General features: G+C 34.5%; 1 protein-coding gene across 2 annotated transcripts in view; it reads right to left on the bottom strand.

The window, feature by feature from the left end:
- Positions 1-4846: 4846 nt before the first annotated feature.
- Chpt1 (choline phosphotransferase 1) overlaps positions 4847-17211 on the bottom strand; it is a 33647-nt gene continuing 21282 nt past the window's right edge. Inside the window, exons 4-9 of one of the 2 annotated variants that reach the window (XR_005975793.1) lie at positions 16986-17070; positions 15569-15700; positions 11476-11634; positions 10848-10973; positions 7327-7529; positions 4847-5251 (exon numbers count right to left, since the gene is read on the bottom strand). Coding sequence is in view for 1 of the 2 variants with exons in the window: in XM_041666975.1 (XP_041522909.1) it covers positions 5207-5251; positions 7419-7529; positions 10848-10973; positions 11476-11634; positions 15569-15700; positions 16986-17070 (658 nt within the window). In the remaining variant the exon portion in view is untranslated. The remainder of the gene's footprint in view (positions 5252-7326; positions 7530-10847; positions 10974-11475; positions 11635-15568; positions 15701-16985; positions 17071-17211) is intronic. The other variant, XM_041666975.1, reaches the window with a different exon arrangement.

The following is a 17211-nucleotide window of genomic DNA, read 5'->3' as shown; positions in this document are numbered from 1 at the left end:
CCACGGTGGAAGGTGATATCTCTCAGGTGCTGGCTTGCTCCTTCCACTGTGGATTCCTGGGATCAAACTTAGAGGTTGTCAGGCTTATAATAGGCAAGTGTTTTATTTTTCTGAGTCAGGGGTCTATGTTTCCTGGCTGCCCTAGAACTGACTATGTAGACCAGGCTGGCCTAAAATTCAGAGACCCGACTGCAGAGCTCTTCCTTCCAAGTGCTTGGGAATTAAAAGCATGTACCCAGCACAGGTGTGTGTTTTTTTTTTCTCTTCTGAACCTTCTTCCTGGTAACTAAATTTAATTTTAAATGTCCTTGATATTGTTGAACCAACCTCTACTTACTTGATTCTATGGAATAAAATAAAATCATTTTCTTTAACATTAAATTTCAATGTTTTTTTTTCAATATAGCTGACATCAACAAAGCTCTTCTTGCTAAGAGAAAAAGAATAGAAATGTATACCAAGGCTTCTTTCAAAGCCAGTAACCAGAAAATTGAGCAAATTTGGAAAACACAACAAGAGGAAATGTAAGGATTTTAAAGAGCTACATCTTTATCATTTTTTAGTATGTCCTGGTGCAAATTACCTACAGAAAATAGCATCTTTATTTAGTGAATGAAATTGCTTGGCTTTATTTCTAATCTAGTTCTGTAACTTCATGCCTTCATAGAATTTAGACGTTTCTTAGAAGTCAGTGACGATTTTAATATATTAAATTTATTTAATAACTGAAAGGTTATTAAACTATATCCATTGTGGAAATATATTAACTTGAATGAAAGGTGTAGATATCATAGAAACTACTGTTTAATGACTGTGGGAATGTAGAAGAATCAGTTTTTATATTGTAAATAATTTACACATTTTAACCAATTTGACTATTCCTTTGTATGAAATTTTTGCCATGCCAGAATGGGAGGGGACACAACCTAAGTAAAATAATTTAAAATAGTTATGAGAACTATATTCAGTAGGAAAAAAATGAAAAATTCCTTGGAGAGTAAAAGTAAATTCTTCTGGAAAACAAAATGTCTTTAGTTTTCAAGAGCTAAAAAGCATGTGAGAAGACATCTGTTAGATCTGTTAGGAAAAAAAATAATAAAATCAACATAAATTTTACTTTTAATTTTCCTATCAAAATATTTGTTTCCTTTATATGTGAGTTGAATTTGTTTTTAATGGTATTTTCACATGGATGAAATTTGACAAGATTTTTTTTTTTTTTACAGACAGAAGCTTAACAGTGAATATTCTCAGCAATTTATGAGTATGTTTCAGCAGTGGGAACTGGATATGCAGAAATTTGAGGAACAAGGAGAAAAACTAACTGTTAGTATTACAATTGACTTTATAATTATTTCTACTTGAGGTTTAGTTTTAATAGAGACCCTAATCATATTTTATGTCTATAGAACTAAGACAAGTTATATTGCCCACTGTTGTCTTAATATAGCCAAATCCTAAATCACAGAAGTATAGATGCATAGAGTATTCTAAAAGTATTAATGTTCACAATTAGTTGATATTCTTGCATTTTTAAGTAAAAGAGTCAGTGGATAAAAGAATTACTGGGTTTGGGGATTACGTTAGCTTTAGACAACACAGTTGAATGGGGTAGGGAAGGGTTGCTTATTATAGTGTCTTCTGGGCTCTGCTGCTAAGTCTACATGAGCTTCTATAATGTATTAATTCTCCCAGTCCCAGACTTACTACAAATTTAGTGACTACATAGACTGAAACAATCTTTCTGAATATCTTTGGCAGAAAATTCATGTAGTGGGACATCATTAATCTAGTTTCGATCATGTGCTCATTCCTAACCAATCACTGTCCTCTTCCTCCCCCTTTTCTCCCTGTAGATGCTAGGGAATGAATTTAGATGCTTCGTGCAGTCTACAAAACATGCTATCACAGGGCTATAACCCCTCATGCAACTCTATAGTTTATGAATATCCAGGATGTATTATTTCTCTATTTCCACTGGTGATGAATGGCAACCCCCCCTCCTTTTTTTAAACAGGGTCTGGCCTTTAACTCAGTGCCCCATCTACCTCTCCCTCTCATTATAGAATGCATGGCAAAATCTAGAATGTAAGAATGTGAGGGCTGGAAAGATGGCATGGTGGTTAGGAGCACTGGCTGCTCTTCCATTCCCAGCACCCACATGGCAGCTAACAACTATAACTCCAGCTCCAAGCAATCTAACACCCTCGTGTAGATAGGAATGTGGGCAAAATACATGAAATTAAATAAAAATATTGTTAAAAAAGAATGTAAATGAATAAAGAGGCTAGAAGACAGTCATTTGTGGAGAATAGATTAAGGAACTAAATGTCCAACATTCAAATTTCTGTAAGACATTGAAATTACTAAAAATAAAGATTGGGGATATATATCAGTTGGTAGAATCTAGCATGCACAAAACCTTGTGTTTGATTCCCTAGCACTTCTTAAACTAGGTATGATTTTTACTTTTCACTCTGATGACCTTACTCACTAAAACATGCTTATAATCACAGCATCTGAGAGAGAGAGGCAGAGGGCCATTTTTGATTACATAGTAAATTTGAGGCCAACTTGAATCCTATCTCAAAACCTTGAACACTGAGATTTCCTATTCATTTTTTTATGGTGGTATATTCCTATAATCCAGCTACTTAGGAGGCTGAGGTAGGAGTGTCACAAGTTCCAAGTCAGGCTGTGCAACATAGTGAAACCTAGTCTTGAAGAAATATTTGGTGCTGGAGCAATGGCTCAGAGGTAAAGAGTTCTTACAGAGGATCTGGGTTTCGTTATCTGCACTCAGATGACAGCTCAAAATTGCGTCTAACTCCAGTTTAGGGGATCCAGTAACCATACACTCAGACACAAAATATTGTCAGAAATGTTTATCCTCATTGACTTGTAGGATTATTATAGTGCATGTCAGTGGTAAAAGTACTTAAACCTAGTCATAATAGTTGTTAAAATACTAAAGGTATTAACCTTAAGCAGTACCTTTAATATGAATTGTTTTTTGACAAAACGTTAGGAATAGAGCTCAGAGCTACGTGTCTTCCTAGAATGCATGAAGCCCATAATAGCAAAACACTTTTAACAAATCATTATTACAGGCATTTTATTTTAATGTTTATAGAACCTTTTTCGACAACAACAGAAGATTTTTCAGCAGTCTAGAATTGTTCAGAACCAGAGACTGAAAGCGATCAAACAGCTACATGAGCAGTTCGTAAAGGTGAGTTATACATGGTAACATGCTTTTGTTTTGCTGTGTTTTGTTTTTGTGTTTGAGAAACAGGGCTCACTGTATAGTCTGGCTAGCCTGGATCTTGCTATGTAGACTAGGCTGGCTTCAAACTCATATCCTCTTGCCTTACTTCCAAATTCTGGGATTAAAGGTCTGCATCACCAAGCCATGTTCTCCGTATTTTTTATATTTTATATTGTTACAGTTATATTGTTCTAGAATTCTTACTCCTGCAAGTGATATCTTTAATTTCTATTATATTTGTTCATTCTCTGCTTGTACTGTTTCTCTTATCACCCTCTATCCTATTAAAACTTCTGATTCTCTTCATATCATTCATTCTTTGAATCTGCCATATTATCTTTCTAAAACCTCCTTCCTGAAAATGTGCCTGTAGTCTCCTGTTCTAAAGTTTTAGGTATTTAGAATTACCCTTGACATGATTATTTATTTTGGGTTTTTCAGGACAGGGTTTCTCTGTGTAACAACCCTGGTTGTCCTGGAACCTGATCTGTAGACCAGCCTGGCCTCAAACTCACAGGGGGATCCACTTATCTCCTGGGATTAAAGGCATGTGCCATCACTGCCTGGCATGATTCTTTTTTATGTCCATTACTCCAAACTCTACATAATTGCTCTCTGAATCCATAGACTTTTCCCCTTCTTCAGTTATACTATTCCTCTAGAATATTTTAAGTTCCCTTTTAGTTAATGAAATAGTGTACTTTTTGTCAACTAAGCAGGAATATTCATGCGTTCCACTATATAGCTACAGAAGTTGCATTTCCATAATTTTTCTAATTGAAACAAACATATTACTTTTTTAGTTTATCCACAGAAGGTAGTACTTTTTAGATAGTAGGCAATAGAATAACTATTTGTTAAATGAATATTTCACAGTTTTAACCTTTTTCATTAGCTGTTACAGCACATCCCTCTAATTCCAGTAGAGGGGGAGCCTGAGGCAGGATTAGGGAGTTTGAGGTGAGCTGTGCCTATATATTGAGATCCTGTCCAGAAAAACAAAATACTAGGGCAGAGTTCAATCTATAGGACCCATAGGACAGAAGAAAACCCAACACCCACACAGTGTCCTCTACATGTAGTGGCTCATGTATATGTGAGACATGCACAACATATACACTGAATGAATGGAATGTAATAAACAATTTTAAAAATATAATTTTTATAACTTGACAAATGACTTCATGCTGCAGATATTTCTTTCTCTTCTGTAGAAGTCTGTAGATTATACACAGCTGTTTTAAGAAACTTAGTAGAAACAGTGATAGACCATTTTGAAAATTTCTACTGTTTTCTACTTCTGGATTTTTTTTTTCTTCTTTTGAGATAGGATCTTATGTTGCCCAGAACTAGCCTCAAATTCTCAATTCTCCCATCTTGGCTAGCTCCTGCCCCCATTTTTCTTTTCACCATCTTGACCTTAATATTTCATTAAACTATTGTTTTGGCCAAAGGTAGATGATACTATTGTACTTCATGTAATTGTATTGATTAATGTGTGATATATTTTACTTGTTTATAGTGGAAATTTAGTATATATGAATTACGTAGAATGTTGGGGTAAATAATGAGCATTACTTGAGTAATTTAAGATTTTTACTTTTGAAATTACAGTTTGGAGAACCTACGATTAAAAGTTACAGTTTATTAACCAAAGTGGCTTTTTTGTGTTTTAGAATTTGGAGGAAGTGGAGAAAAATAATGATAACCTGTTTACTGGCACACAAAGTGAACTTAAAAAAGAAATGGCTATGTTGCAAAAAAAAGTTATGATGGAAACTGTAAGTTCTATTTTAAATTGTAAAGATAGGGATTAATGGAGGCACTGAAATGTTTTATTTGCTGAAACTTTTATAACACAACTAAAAATTAAACATGTTTCATATCTCCTTTCATGAAACAGCAGCAACAAGAGATGGCAAATGTTCGAAAGTCTCTTCAATCCGTGTTATTCTGATGAGTCTTTGAAGAAAGAACTTGAACCTATGTAATATGATAGAATTAAAACATTAGCTATGAGGCATACCTTTAGAAATGATAATTTAAAACTATAACATCCATAATCAATAGCTTGTTTAAGTCATAGACTTCTGTTCCTGTTAACTTCTAAATAAACCTAAACAGCTGTGTAAATAGCAGCTGTTTCATTGTAGTGAGCATTCAGCTCTTTTGTTACAATAGTGAATTGTTCATTTTTTATACTATTTCATAAATAAAAATGATTAAGTTTCAGTTTCCGTGTATCTCTTAACAGCCCCAAGGTACCTCTTGCCTAGATTAGTCTCAAACTTTTCAGAGCAAGTGATCCTTTATACCTAAACCTCCCAAGTAGCAAGAACAAATGTGTGCTACCACTTCTGGCTTACACTGTTTCTCCTTTAAGGAAAAAAACCACAGAATCTGTTCTATGTGTTCATCTTTATAAACAGTAGATCACCAATTCTTTAAAGAGAGAATCTGCTATACAGTTTATTAGGAGAACTTTTAGTGTGGTTTGGAATAAATTAAAAAATGCTAAAATTAATGCACTTGAAATAAGAATTAATTTCAATCATTAGATTTATATTTTATTTCTGCAAGGTCATCAAGATGCCATTTAATTGGGCTTGTCTGTACTTAAAGACACATGCCCTTAGTAATGATTAAGAATCACAAACACAGCTAAAGTTATTTATGATATATAGGAATAAAAGAATTACCTTGATGCCTTTTCCATTGTATTGGTTAGTAAATATACTGAAGCTTGATTTCATGTTAATTCCCAAAGTTGAACTGTATTTAATTTTTAAAATAGGCATTTATACAGAGAAATTTAAGAGTTGAGCTTCAACATTTCTTCAAAATCAGTTAATATTACTAGTTTTGCTGAAACTGCCTTCAGTGACTCATTTACATACACATCTGAACTAAAGGAAAACAACAATCTATTGAATTTTGTTCTACAATGCTCACCCTTTGAAGATTTTAAACAAGTCTATATAATATTATCTTCTAGAAAGAAATTATCCTTCTAGCATTAAAAAGATATTAAAAGGACAGTTCACCTAATTATAATTCCTTTTGGGTGGGGTATTGTTGGTAGATCAAGCCAGGGCCTCACCCATTATAATAAGCATTTACTCTTCCACTTGGCTATGTCTACAACATGGAATATAAACCTTAAGTATAATTCAAACTTTTAAGATCTTTCAGAAGTTTACCAGGAGTTAGGCAAAGTAAGTACCTTAGAGGGTTTTCTCTGTATTCACATATTTTTACCTTTTAAGAAATACACACTCTTTAAAAGTCCTTTTAAAAAAATCCTCTTGTTTGAATACTTAAACGTACACGTTTATTTGTCCGATTATTTTCATCATATGGCATAAGTATTATTTCAACTGAGAATAAAAGACTATTAGTACCTAATGTACTTAGTGTTGAGAAACTGACACTTGTTTTCCCCCTTTTCTTAGTTCCTAATTTCCTTTCCTGTCAATATTTTAGCTACTTTTTGTCTTCCTTTGGAGAATTTTTTTCATGAAAGGACTACTAAGGTGTACAAGGTTACCCTCAAAGATTCACATCATGCTGAATTTGGTACAACAGATTCCTTTTTAAGTACAAATTACAACAAAATTCTTATAACCATGGTTTTAAATTCTAGATTAGTACACTAAAGTGTACCTTTCTATAATTAGCATATCTCTTGAACAATAGCTATTATAGCTAAATACTTCTCAGTGTATCACTTGTTATATACTTAGTATTCTAAGCTCACTTTATAAGTTTTATCAATCAGATATCACTGCCAAGGCAGCTAGAAGTTCTTTTAAGTTCTGAATAGTTGTGCAATCCTTTGGTAAAACCCCGAGTCTGATAGGTATTTTGTAGACACAGTGTTATTTAGAATTATTAGGGTTTAATTGTCTTAGTATTCAAACTTTGTTTCTAATTCATACATCATATTGACATCTATGATAAAATATGTTAATGACAAGAGGGATTTGTTACTAACAGACATAATGGAAGCTACAAGATAGTTTTTACATTTAACATAACCTTATAGATAATATACTAGCCTCCTGCATAGGGGGGTTTCCTTCACACATAGTTCCCCTAACTGCTTCTCCTCTTTTCCTTGGGCTACTAGTCAGTCAATATGCTTGTGAACCTGTTCAGGTGCTTGTTGACATGAAGTCTTGAAGATACTTAGATGAAGGTGTCTTGAAATTTGCAGGCACAAAGAACTAAAGTATATCAGCATATCAAATGAAGAAATGACCTTTGGAAGCAAAAAAGAAAATACAAAATGGGTTATGATTCATCTTTTCTAAGAATACAATTTTTCTATCAGCAGCCACAACTCCCATCTCAAATGTCCTTAAAATTCCCAACTGAAAATACTATAGAATACTTTTTATACCTTTCATTCTTAAATCTTATTATAGCCTTTAGTGTTATTTTGATTTTAGTGTTTTTTTTTTAAAACAGGATCTTGCTATTATATAGTCCTGGTTGGCCTTTAACTCATGTCACTTAGCTTCCCAAGTGCTGGGACAAGCATGTGCCACAATATCTATATATTCTGGGTATTTATAGAAACTGAAACAGAGGTAGAAAGACTAAAGTACAAATGCTCCAAAGTAGAAGAGCCTAAGTCTTTTGACTCTATACCAACTTTCTGCCATTAAATGAAGCCACAGATTTCCTATTAGAAGGGGCTGTTCACATATTTTTATTCCTTTGACATTTAAGACCATAAAGGCCACACATCAAGTTCTGCTGTATTGAAAAACTAAAGGAAAGCTCTCTAGATACTGCCTAGATAGTAGAGTCAAATATTTCCTTCATAAAATAAAGCCCAGGGGGCTGGAGAGATGACTGCTCTTCCAGAGGTCCTGACTTCAATTCCCTGTACCACTTGGTGATTCATCAACTATCTGTAGTGAGATCTGGTGCCTTCTGTCCTGCAGGCATACATGCAGGCAGAATATTGTATATTTACTTATAAGAATAAATAAATAAATCTTTTTTAAAAATAAAGCCCAGAAAAAGCTTTTAGGAATGGAATTCTCACCCATAGGAAAGGTTCCTTTTTATTTATTTGGAAAATGCTATCATGTTTTTTATATCTCTGAAAGCCTTGCCCTAGAGATACTATAGACCATAGATGTTCTGTTGACCCATGTTTTGTGTGTCTGGATAGTGTTTTTAAAGAAAAAAAATGATATTCTCAGTTCACTAGACTGCTCTATCATCGGTGTAAATCAGGCCAATTGTTATTTTAAAATAGGTGCTTTAGCCAGGTGGTCTGAGTGCTCACTTTTGATAACCAGAACTCTGGAGGCAGAGGCAGGTGGATCTCTGAGTTCAAGGCCATCCTGGTCTACACAGTGAGTTCCAAGACAGCCAGGGTTACACAGAGAAACTCTGTCTCAAAAAAAAAAAGTGCTTAATTTTTATTGCCCCCCCCACCTTTCGGGGGGAGTTTCTGGGAATTATACATAGAGTCCCTTGCAGGATTGCAGTCCCTTGAGGCTAGTGATCTCAAGGTCACATATACCCTGAGACAGTCCCTACTCTTTCCTCTAGAAGTTTGAGAGTTTCAAAAGTCTAACATCGTGGAAGACTCAGCCACAAACGAAACATCAATATTACAACCCCTTTCCTAAGGGCTCAGGGAACATTGTGGAAGCGTGTGTGTATGGAAAGACTGAAAAATCCAGAGGCTTAAGGAGGACTGGGACAAAACTGTCTTTTGGAGCTCACAGCATTGATGAAGCCAGTCAACCATTTCATCATGACACAGGCTCTCATCCTAAGGAGCTTTTGACATATAAAGGTTGTTAGGTGAGGGAAAGCTCATTTAAGCTTAGCCCTCACACCCAAGAGTTTATGGACAGTACCAATTGGACTCATTGGGTTATTTTGGAAAGGGCATGAAGTAAGGATGGGTGTTAGAGAGGATGGACCTAGGAAAGAAATATTGGTGAATATAATCAAAATACTTCATACTGCGTGTATGGAATTCTCAGAAGGTATTTTAGAAAATACTTGCATCAAGTTTTCAAGGTATCTTTAATAATAATTTCCTATTTGGCTTATTTTTTCAACTATAAATTTGATATTTCTTAATTGGGTTGTTTTGGAGTCATAAAAATAGAGCAAATTAAAAAGAAATTAGTTATCAAAGACTTTTCACCAGAAAGAAAAAAATAATTAACACTACTAGGAATAATAGAAGATTGAACGGACTATCAACAGTAGGCTATTTTTTGTTTGTTTTTTTGAGACAGGGTTTCTCTGTGGTTTTGGAGCCTGTCCTGGAACTAGCTCTTGTAGACCAGGCTGGTCTCGAACTCAAAGAGACCGCTTGCCTCTGCTGGGATTAAAGGCGTGCGCCACCACCGCCCGGCTAGGCTATTAATTTATTACTCCAGTAAGTTTAATGCTGTATAAGCTATTGAAGGGTCATTTAATGTATACCGGTACTTGTGCATAGAATACATAACAGATTTTTTTTAAAAAAATACCTAAGTCTAGCAACAAGATGATGTGAATTAGCAAAAGATTTGCTGCAGGCTCTAAACATGTGTGTGTGTGTGTGTGTGTGTGTGTGTGTGTGTGTGTGTATAAAACTAGCAATTTGATAAAAACCAGTGAGGGCCATAAATGGGAAAAAATAGAGTAAAACTATCGTAACAACCATAAAGTTCAATACCAACCATAAAGATCTCAATATTATAAAATTTTAATGCTCCATTTATTCAATTTGGTAAGATTGAATGAAGTGTTCCCAGTAATGACTTTTCCTCAGAAATTTAGTATCTCTTATAAGATATATTATATACATTTCTTTTAAGCAAATTTTTGTTATTTTCTGCTTAATGTCTTCACCAAAGGGTACAACCTGAGTGGAGGCCCAAATGTGGCACTGGTGTCACAGATGGTTTTATTCTACCGCTTACATGGTAGAATAAACTCAGGTCCTCTGGAAGAGTAGCCAGTACTCTTAACTGCTGAACCACTGCTCCAGTCCTGTACATTCCTTTCTTAATCGGTATAATCAAGGAGTGAGTCTTACGACCAACATTAATAAAATATGTTGTCATCAAGGGCCATATTCAAGGTGCTTATCTTGCACAGAAGCTAGCCTTCAAATCTTACCCTGAGACACAGGGTACTATTTGTTCTACTTCTCCAACATTTAAGTAGCAGTTTGGGGTGTAGGAAGTGCTAATGCCAACCCCATCCAATTGGCTTGTTACCTGATACAAGCCGGGGATAACTTTAATAAGCTTAAGGAAAGTTGGAAAGTCTTAGGCAAAGTGAAATACCTGTTTTGATTTGGGGGAAGAGAAAAGAGTTATCTTTAGGTTCACAGCTGTATTTCCATGATGTAGGTTGTTGGAAGCCTAACCTCTGAGATATGCCAATCACTTCTACACATAATATAAAATGATTCATAGATTAAAAGTAAATTAAATTTAAGTATGCAGAAACACTTGACTACACAGACTATATATTTATGATACCCCTGAAATGGTTATTAAAATGTGAGCTGACGTGTTAAAAAAAATAAAAACTCAAAAGTACTTACCATTGCTATCCACAGAACAATATATTCATCTATAAAATTATTAAAGTATTGGTCTAAAAACAAAAGACCTGGACCAGCAAAGACAGTGTCTTGAAGATACAGTTCACTTTTCGTCATGTGGGCTATCTATAAAAAAGGAAACAATTTTGCTATTAAGTTTTATTTTTTTTTTTTCTCGAGACAGGGTTTCTCCGTAGCTTTTTGGTTCCTGTCCTGGAACTAGCTCTTGTAGTCCAGGCTGGCCTCGAACTCACAGAGATCCGCCTGCCTCTGCCTCCCGATTAAATGTTTTTTTTTTGCTCTAATTTTTAGGACATATTTATGATATTCACTATTAAGACAAGTTCATTTCATAAAGGAATATTTAATGTACATCTCAAGTTCTTGGGCAGATAGCTTACTAAAAGTTCTAATATTTAAGTTCCTTGATATCAGAAAGTTATAATTGACTGTTAATGAGAAAGGAACTGACTGTACTATTTATTAACTCATAACTCATAGTCTTATCTGGAACACAAACAGCTATTTGTTGTAAAAGAAAACCAACATCTTATAAGAAATTGTTTACAGCTTTGTGGAAGACTATATATAATATTTATATATCGTGAACCATAAAAGAATTTCTTACCACCAATTTTTGTGCAACTTTAGCAAAGACACATCCGAACATTAAGGTATAAAGGCAAGGGTGTTTTTCAAACACATTTGTTGCAGACTTTTTATAGATCATTATTGCCAATATAATAATTAATCCTATGTGGAGTCCAGGTGACAAGACACTGGTACCCTAAGGGATAAAGGCAAAATACTTAATCACATGTTAACACGCATATTTCACAGCAAACATTTTTCTGTTTTATTATAAAGATTCTAAACTAAGGATTCTTTTGAAATTTTGTTCTAATTTCTTAAAAACCGAAAATTTGTCATCAAAAGATAGTATAAAGTATGACCGGTAGTAAATGTATAAGACCTGTGAATACTGAAAAAAAAGATATGTAACAGCACACCATGTTTCACGAAAAACATGCTGAAAAGCACCAATAAATTGTGAGAATGTATTTTCACTTTCTTTACATCTCCTAGGCATTTTAATTTTATTTTTGGCAAAGATAAAACCATGATTTTTTGGAATACATTCTTTGTGACGTAGAGGAACAGTCAATTCTAGGAACAAACCATGATCCCACAAAGCCATGATCATGATTGTGGGAGCCTGGAAGAGAGTCAGGATAGTGATGGGCCAGACCCAAGGGACTGATAACTAAAACCTGTCAAATTTGAGAGTTCTTTCTAGTAAGTGAGGCAGTAAGTCTAGAGAGGCTCTTGATTATTTTGCCCGTATATCTGTTCCAGCCCTGGTCTATGAAGACTCTCATGGAAAAGTTACCCACTACAATGTCTAAATTAAGCTCACCTGGAGTAAAAGAACAACATAAATCATCAACTCTGAATGCTGTGACTAGTCAACCCTAAGTACACCTTGCTGAAATCACTATTAAGAATTGTTCAAGCCTCGGCAGCTGAAAGTAACTCCAGAGTGTATGTACCCTTTTGGGAGTATAGTCAAACCCAGTCTTGGGTACAGGGCTGCCACAGCTGCATTGCCAAACAGCCACTTGAAAGTTGTTGTAATAGAGTATCAAAGGTCCTCAAGGCTCTTTAAAACAATTTAGATAGTTTATAATCTCTTAACTGCCATTTTTACACAAAGCTGCTGATACACAAAATGTTAACTTCATAAAATACATTTTTCTCAAGTGCTCTTTGTGTGATAGTTGTTTCTGGCCTGATGGATTATTACAGGGGTTAGGCAGCTGTGACTGTTTTTGGGTATGCAGAGCCTAGGGGCTAGGCATCTGTGACAGCATACATGTGGCTGCAGGAAGCAAGATGTTTAAGCTGACAAGGCATGCCTGTGTGCAGGAGGAGGAGGCAGAAGAAAGAATACTGTAGCCATTTTTGAATTTTTTTTTTTTAAAGATGGTGTCATGTAGCCCAGATTAGCCTCAAATTCATTATGTAGCTTAGGGTGACTTTGATTCTACTGCTACCACCTCTCAAGTGCTGAGATTATAAGGCATGTGCCAGCAGGGCCAGCTGTGAAGGTCTATTTTGTGCAAAGAACTAGAGAACTGGGCTGGAGAGATGGCTCAGAGGTTAAGAGCATTGCCTGCTCTTCCAAAGGTCCTGAGTTCAATTCCCAGCAACCACATGGTGGCTCACAACCATCTGTAATGAGGTCTGGTGCCCTCTTCTGGCCTGCAGGCATACACACAGACAGAATATTGTATACGTGATAAATAAATAAATATTTTAAAAAAAAGAACTAGAGAACTAAAGAGTACAGCGTAGTATATGGATTAATTCAAACTTTCTCAAGACCCTAGCATTATAAAATAAGGTATACAGATACTGATTCAAACTTTATATATGCATGATTTAACAACAAACAAAAATGGCAATAAGATTTTCTATATCAACTTAATAAAGGTCATTCATACTTAAGACTATCAATAAATTTTTGTTAAAATGTTAAAATAAAACTTAGACCACTAATTACAAGATACCAGAATCATTGATTAGGAAAGGTTTAATTTTAACCTTGGTTTTTTTTCTATATCAATACCTTCATATAAAATTATATATTATAGGTCATTAAATTTCTTCAGTGTGAATCAACACTCTTATCCTAAAAAATGTTGAAATTTATTTAGTATTGATACTTACTGAATCTATTAACCACCAATGTGTTCATTAAAACAGCCTAATTCTTTTAAGTTTAAATATTTTAAGTTAGAATTGTCTATAAATTATAGCCAGGACCGCACAGAGAGACCCTGTCTAAAAAAAAAATTAAACCTTGTTCTAAATGATATTAGGTAATAGCACTTTATATTTTTATATATTATGTTGTTATATTTAATTCAATTTAAAAAAAAATCTGCTAAACCAGAGAACCTATGCAGTGTTGAGCTATCCAACAATCCCAATGTTTGGGAAGGCCGGGCATGGAGTTTGAGCTGTGTGTATAATTTTTGTTTGTTTGATCCTAATTTGTTTTCTAGTTGAAAACGCACCATTTTCAGTTAGAAATTGCTTTCTACTAGCTTGAATTTCAACTGAATTCATCTTTCAAACATTTAATAACTATTTCTTTTTTTAAAAAATATTTATTTATTATTTATACAGTATTCTGTCTGCTTGTATGCCTGCAGGCCAGAAGAGGGCACCAGACCTCATTACAGATGGTTGTGAGCCACCATGTGGTTGCTGGGAATTGAACTCAGGACCTTTGGAAGAGCAGACAGTGCTCTTAACCACTGAGCCATCTCTCCAGCCCTAGTAACTATTTCTTGATAAAATATTCTCTATATGGCTATTGAGTTTTACTAAATCTAATCTTTATTGGAATTTATTATGTTTCTGATAGTGTTATATTTTATTGCCCATGGTAAAGCAACACTTATTCCAAGTACCTAAAGCCCAGTATTACACTAAGGTTAGCAGAGAAAACACCTCAAAAAAAAAAAAATGACAGTTTTTACAAGCAGATCAGAACTGACACATCTAAATTTTATAATTTGCTTTTGAATTATAAGTGATATATTAAAATTTGAAAATCTATTAATTATAGAAGACTTTTGAAAGTGTCTTGAGAGCCAATTTGCAAGTGACTTGGGAAGATGAGAATTTTTGTAACTAAAAATACCGTATCTCCTGTTTATTACTCTTGGTAATAAATCTTGTTCTATCTGGGTGTGGTGAGTTGGTCTTGTCTACAAAGCAGGTTTCAGGGCTTCCAGGGTTACATAGAGAGACCCTGCCTCAAGAAAACAAATTAAACCTTGCTCTAAATCAATAAACCCTTTAAGGACAGAAAATTTGAGACACAGAATACAATAGTTTAAAGTAATTCTTAAAAACCATTCTAATAGTTTTGTTATAAAATGGCATCATTTGAATAAATACTACCTTCTTATGGTCACCTATCTTTAAGATATTATTAGACTTTTTTAAGATGTAGATATCACATTAATTTAAAAGTGTCAGAAAGTCTGTCTTCCCTTTCCTTAAAAGTACTGGTTTTTTGTTTTTTTCGAGACAGGGTTTCTCTGTAGCTTTGCAAGCTGTCCTGGAACCAGCTCTTGTAGACCAGGTTGGCCTCGAACTCACAGAGATCTACCTGCTTTGGCCTCTCGAGTGCTGGGATTAAGGTATGTGCCACAATCACCCAGCAAAAGTACTAACTTTTTAAAACAATTATGAATAAATATACAAATTATGATAGTATAAGAAAAGTATAAAGACCACAAAGACAAGCACATATACTCAAGAAATGAGGTTAAAATATTTAGTTCTAAATCATTAGAGTAGTTCTTTTAAGTAAATTTCAGTAAAATTCCAACAAAATTTATAAGTAATATATTTTTCCATCTATGAAACCTTTGGTACCTTTCCTACCTACCATTCAACCAATTCTCCTTGCTGCTAGTCTGATCAAGGCACAAAGTGAAAGCAAATGAATGGGCAGAGATGCTGCCTGTAGTCATTGTGTGCAATAATAAAACACTGAAGGAGAAAAATGCTTTCACTCTAAACTGTTTTTAAAATGTTTTTGTGCTATGTGTCTGAAACAAATTCTTCAAGATAATTGGTTTCTTTCTCCATTCTGGAGTTTTATTATATATTAATATTGAATGATGAAAATAATGTCTTACTGCGATAGTAGATCCATTCTTGCCAACACCGCCATGGAGGATCACATGGAAATAATTTGAACAGGAAAAGATTGCTCCACCCACTACTCCAAGAACTGGAAAGATCTTCAGTTTTATTTCTAGAATAGGTATCTTTAGGGATGGAGGAGACAAACAAATCATTAGGAAAACTGAGTTTCTCTCTCTATTAAGTAGAAGCATGACACTGTCATGTACAATAGGCTATCCTTTTTCGCAAAATCAAACATCTTCTGCAATATGAACAAGAACTTTTCTAGCAAAGCTTTCCTAACTGAAAAGTGAGTGGAGCAAATCAGATCAGTCTGTGCATAGGATCATAGCTGAATAGTTAAGTTCTGTACGTCTTTATCAACTTCAGCATGAAAAAGGAGAGTTCACTGGAACTCAGCAGCTTCTAAAAGGAAGTATCACAGGAAAGGCAGACATGGCGATCTGCACTCTACAAATGATGACCACCAAGTGTGTGCATGCAAAACCTGTGCAGTTAATATCCAGGATTAAACCTCCACCCATATATTTACCTGTTGGTCAACTGTTGCTCAAGACAACTTCCAAAGGCAGCAAAGGATTTAAAAACAGTAACAATGAATTGCTAGACACTATAGCTAGTATATTTTGAAAATAGACTTCGAGAGATGATACCAAAATTTATGGAAACTGTAGGCTAACAACTAAATGCAGAAAACCGTAAGTACCATAAGTTGTGAGAATAAGGTGTGTTTTCTCCCTGTGCTGTTGCCAAAACCCTGAATGAAATAAGTTTAAGATTCAGTTCCAAACTGAAGACAACCACACCTGATTTAATAACTATAATTGCCCAGCTGCTTCTTGGTTCACATTCAGCATCCAGTGGATCTAGGTCAGTAGTAGAATAGCCTTGACTCTACTGTTCATATGGGAAGGAATTGGAACGTGCTAGGGAAAGTCGGACTATCTGAGAGTGTACTAAGTCTCTCTGTGCTCACAGGTATAAAATAACTGGAAACTTCAAATAGTTAAGTGCCACAAGGAAACTTGCTTTTAAGATTCGATTTTAAAACCTGTGTGTGTGTGTGTTTGATGTATATCCAAGGAAGCAGAGGATATTTAGGGACAAATTTCAAATATATCTTACTAATTCTTTTTAAAATATGTGTTTTATGTGATAAATTTTGCCCTGGAAAAGGTAATTTCAGTGGATTTTTTTCTTTTGTATTAGGAAAACAGGGATATTTTCTATGCAATAAAACATCACAGAAGAAAATGTCACATAAACACAGTATATATTAGTATTATTACAAAAAGCTTACACAAGAGAATAAATTAACTCCCAGGATTTCTAAGGACAGGCAACAATCTAGTATCTTCCTATGTACATAAAAAGCACTTATATGTAAATTTAAATATTTAGATTTACCGTATAGTCCCACATTGTTGCTCCTCCAAATGTAGACAATATAAAGATGATCACTAAAGCTACCTGAATCTCAGTTACATCCACTCTACAGAGGAAGAACAAAGAGCAGGTAAGTGTTTGCACATAAAGTTTTTGAACATGGAGGTGAGTTATCACATACTCTATGGCACAGATGCAAATAAATCATACAAACCTGGTTGATTTTTATGTCCAGCATTGGATTCTG

Source organism: Microtus oregoni, unplaced genomic scaffold (assembly GCF_018167655.1).
Source record: "Microtus oregoni isolate MIOR12 unplaced genomic scaffold, Mior012 000001F_ref0000356, whole genome shotgun sequence".
NCBI classification, from domain to species: Eukaryota; Metazoa; Chordata; class Mammalia; order Rodentia; family Cricetidae; genus Microtus; species Microtus oregoni.
This window is presented reverse-complemented; position numbering and strand designations above follow the sequence as displayed.